At 40.4% G+C, this 3,523-nt stretch overlaps 2 protein-coding genes across 2 annotated transcripts; both read right to left on the bottom strand.

The window, feature by feature from the left end:
* Positions 1-257: 257 nt before the first annotated feature.
* On the bottom strand, positions 258-2,515 carry LOC137974259 (tetratricopeptide repeat protein 28-like). The gene is made up of 2 exons (XM_068821125.1): positions 997-2,515; positions 258-532 (listed from the first exon to the last, which is right to left on the bottom strand). Coding segments are annotated over exons 1-2 (1,512 nt in total). The 5' UTR covers positions 2,508-2,515; the 3' UTR covers positions 258-531.
* On the bottom strand, positions 2,515-3,251 carry LOC137972921 (G-protein-signaling modulator 1-like). The gene is made up of 3 exons (XM_068819608.1): positions 3,005-3,251; positions 2,645-2,905; positions 2,515-2,576 (listed from the first exon to the last, which is right to left on the bottom strand). Exons 1-3 carry the CDS (start codon positions 3,249-3,251, stop codon positions 2,515-2,517), a joined length of 570 nt encoding a protein of 189 aa, XP_068675709.1.
* Between the last annotated feature and the right edge of the window lie 272 nt (positions 3,252-3,523).

The following is a 3,523-nucleotide window of genomic DNA, read 5'->3' as shown; positions in this document are numbered from 1 at the left end:
GCTATGAAACTGCTCCAGAGATTTTTTTCTAACTTTTCAGCGGATTTGTTAGTTCCCCATCTATTATTCCAGGAATTGAAGTACTTTCGAATGCAAACACATTCTTTCACTTTGCTTAAAAACACCTCCGATAACTCGAGGGAGTAAGCCCTATAAAGAACTTGGAAATTTATTAAGAAAAGAAAAACGTCTTCTTTTTTTGCTGATGATTTCATTCATTTCTTATGCAGAAGAACAGGAAAACAATTTCACCCGTCGTTTCCCTTCTATTTTGTGATCTTTGAATGTTGCAAAATAACGGGTAAACCAGGCATTTTACAATAGATCTAAGCTTACTGTCATAATTTCACTTACAATATTCTCAGTCTGTTTGTTTAGTTAACACAGTAAACTTCTACTAAAACTTTGGAGCTTGTTCTACTGGCATAATGATGATTATTAACCCGTTCTAATGTTTTTTTTTTTCACAAGTTCGGCAATCACTGAAGCGTCAGCCTTGCCAGGTAGTTTTCTAGTCTCTTCGACATCGATTCTGGAAAAATAAATAAATAAAACAGCCCTAAATGTAGCTGGTTCTTTCGAGCATACATGTACAATTCGCCGATGCGAATGGCTACGTGCAGGACGATGCTGTCTTCGAATTCCTTACAAAAGATGAAGTTTAGAGATCTATATATGGGAGAACATAAACACCAAAAGAGACATCACGAGGTGTTAAGATGAGCCATCTTAACCGGATAACAAAAAGTCAGAAAAGGCTGAATGAAAACAGTTTGTCCACCAATGTGAAATGTATCTTTTACGCTACTGTGCATGCGTGATAGGCATGTGGAAATTACATTTGTGACTAAAGCATGTTAGAGGAAACTTTGAATTGTTTGTACTACGAAGCTAGCATCTCGTTATCATGCCATCTTAGGCCTATTTGATTCCTGTCGTTAGTTTTCCAGTTTGAAAGTATTCTTGTTTTCTGAGTTAAACTCGAACCTCACTTACCATTTTTTTGGAAATTCCAGCGTGACATCATCGCCAACCAGCACAAATGGCGCCCAGTGCTTTATAGCGCAATATTGTTTTGACTCTCGGAGATATTTCATTGCTTGTTTAAGAGCTGTACTTGTGCTTTTTCCATGTAGCAGGTGCTGATAGAAGCTCCTCATGAACAGCAACGTTACCTCGTCATCAATTGCCCAGAGTGACACCAAAACAGACCGAGCTCCAGCACACAGGAAAGCCCTTGCAATTCCCACCACTCCCTCAGACTTCACTTCTCCCCGGCCACTGTGACAACAGCTCAGCACAACTAGTCTTGCTCGAAGAGAAATTGTCTGAACATCCGACAATTTCAAAATGAAGTCTTCCTCTTTGGGAATTGGCGATTTCCGTTTGGTATTTGGAGCTAAAGCAATTTCTCCCGTTTTTTGGCATCCATGTGCTGCAATGTGAACTAACGCAACTGATTTCATACTTTTCAGCACCTCAGATTTCCTGGCACTTTTTCCAGTCAGCGGTGTTGTCTGCAGAAGTTTTCCAATCATCTCTACTTCACGTTTTGCGTACGGAAGCTGTTCCAAAATGGGCTCCCCTTTCTTGTTAGTAACTTCCTTCAACCACGGATCACCTACAAGCAGTGCGCCAGTCTTACTGTGGAAGTCTTCACGTGCACCAACGATCACGTTAAAAGCGGTCAACGAGGGAACGGTGCGGATCCTGATAGATTCACTCAATGCAGAATATGGAGCCAAGCAAAATGGTCCGTCGGGAACAACGATTAACTCATTTCCTTGGAGCAAGTCTGCAATTGGCCCAAGTAAGACATCATACAACGGCTGTAAAGAGTTAACGGAGAATGAGGATGGTAGAACTGTTTTCTCAGTGATAAGTTTTTTGCTGTGAGACAGGTCACTGCGTAGTGGATCCAAAGAACGATTCTCGCATCTGACAGCATCCCTTACGCCGATCCCTTCCAAAATAGTTTCCATCAACAAATCAGCACTTCCATACGCGATTTCGTTTTGCCGAAAGCTGATCTTGCTGTCTTTTCTTAGCACCCAAAACGTGATCTTGTTCTGGTCAAGTGCCACAAAAACGGCTTGTGCAGGTAAAAGCTCTAATGCAGCTGTAAGAGTTTGATTCGGAGCAAGTGCAGAAAATGACGGAAAGTCAATGCCGTATTGATCTTTCAAAATATCCACCAAAGCCTGTGCTCGACCTTTCTCAGCTGCATACAAAGCTTCTTCAATCTCTCCATTTTTCAAAAGTGTCCTCCACAGAGCAGTGTATGACACGCGATAAGAATCACGAAAACTTATTTTCCATTCATCTTCTGACTTCAGACTACGCCTTGTTTTATCAAAATGTTTTATACTTAAACGATAGCAACTAAGTGCACTACTCAAGGAACCCAAAAATTCATGATCATGACCTAGCGAATACCACGCGGTTCCCTCTCCTATACAGTCTTCAATTTCCTTGAAAATACTAAGACAGTGTTCATGGTACTCCATGGCTTCCTTAAAATGACCTAGATTGCGATAGGCATTTCCCAGATTTCCATAGGTTGATCCCTCCCCAGCCTTATCCCCTACTTCTTTAGCAATACTAAGATGTTTTTCGTAGTACTCAATAGCTTGTTTAAAATTACCTAGATTGTGATAGGCATTTCCCAGATTTCCATAGGCTGATCCCTCCCCAGCTCTATTACCTACTTTTTTAGCAATGCTAAGATGTTTTTCGTAGTACTCAATGGCTTGTTTAAAACTACCTAGATTGCGAAAGGCATTTCCCAGATTTCCATAGGCTGATCCCTCCCCAGCCCTATCCCCTACTTCTTTAGCAATACTAAGATTTTTTTCGAAGTACTCTATGGCTTGTTTAAAATTACCTAGACTAAGATAGGCATTTCCTAGATTTCCATAGGTTGATCCCTCCCCAGCCCTATCCCCTACTTCTTTAGCAATACTAAGATCTTTTTCGAAGTACTCTATGGCTTGTTTAAAATTACCTAGACTGTGATAGGCAATTCCCAGATTTCCATAGGTTGATCCCTCGCCAGCCCTGCAGCCTATTTCTATGAAAATATGTAATGCTTGTGCATAATTTTTTATGGCCTGTTGATAATCAGGTAGGTTGAGGTAAGCATTGCCGAGATGAAAATGAGCCTTTCCTTCATGATATCTGTCTTCTACACTTATTGCAATGGCAAGCTCTAGCATTCGCTGCTCTACAGCTTTTAACTTCCCATCTACCATTCTTCAATAACTAAATGACAATCAAAACTTTTTCGATGAGATGATCCAATGTCAAATCAAGGATGAAGCTGGAAGGAAAGAAAAGTAAAGACGCTTGATGTTTAATCTGCTCTTTAAAGTAGTAAAAGGTTATACAATATCATGTATTCTGTGTTACCAAGTCATTCTCTCGAAACGTTGAAATCGACGGTACTGAAAATTATCCATTGCTGTTCATTACGTATCTTACCACTCAGTCCTATTTTTTTGAGTTTTCAAACCACCGTGGAATT

The sequence above is a fragment of the Montipora foliosa genome, chromosome 10 (assembly GCF_036669935.1).
Source record: "Montipora foliosa isolate CH-2021 chromosome 10, ASM3666993v2, whole genome shotgun sequence".
Taxonomy (NCBI): domain Eukaryota; kingdom Metazoa; phylum Cnidaria; class Anthozoa; order Scleractinia; family Acroporidae; genus Montipora; species Montipora foliosa.
This window is presented reverse-complemented; position numbering and strand designations above follow the sequence as displayed.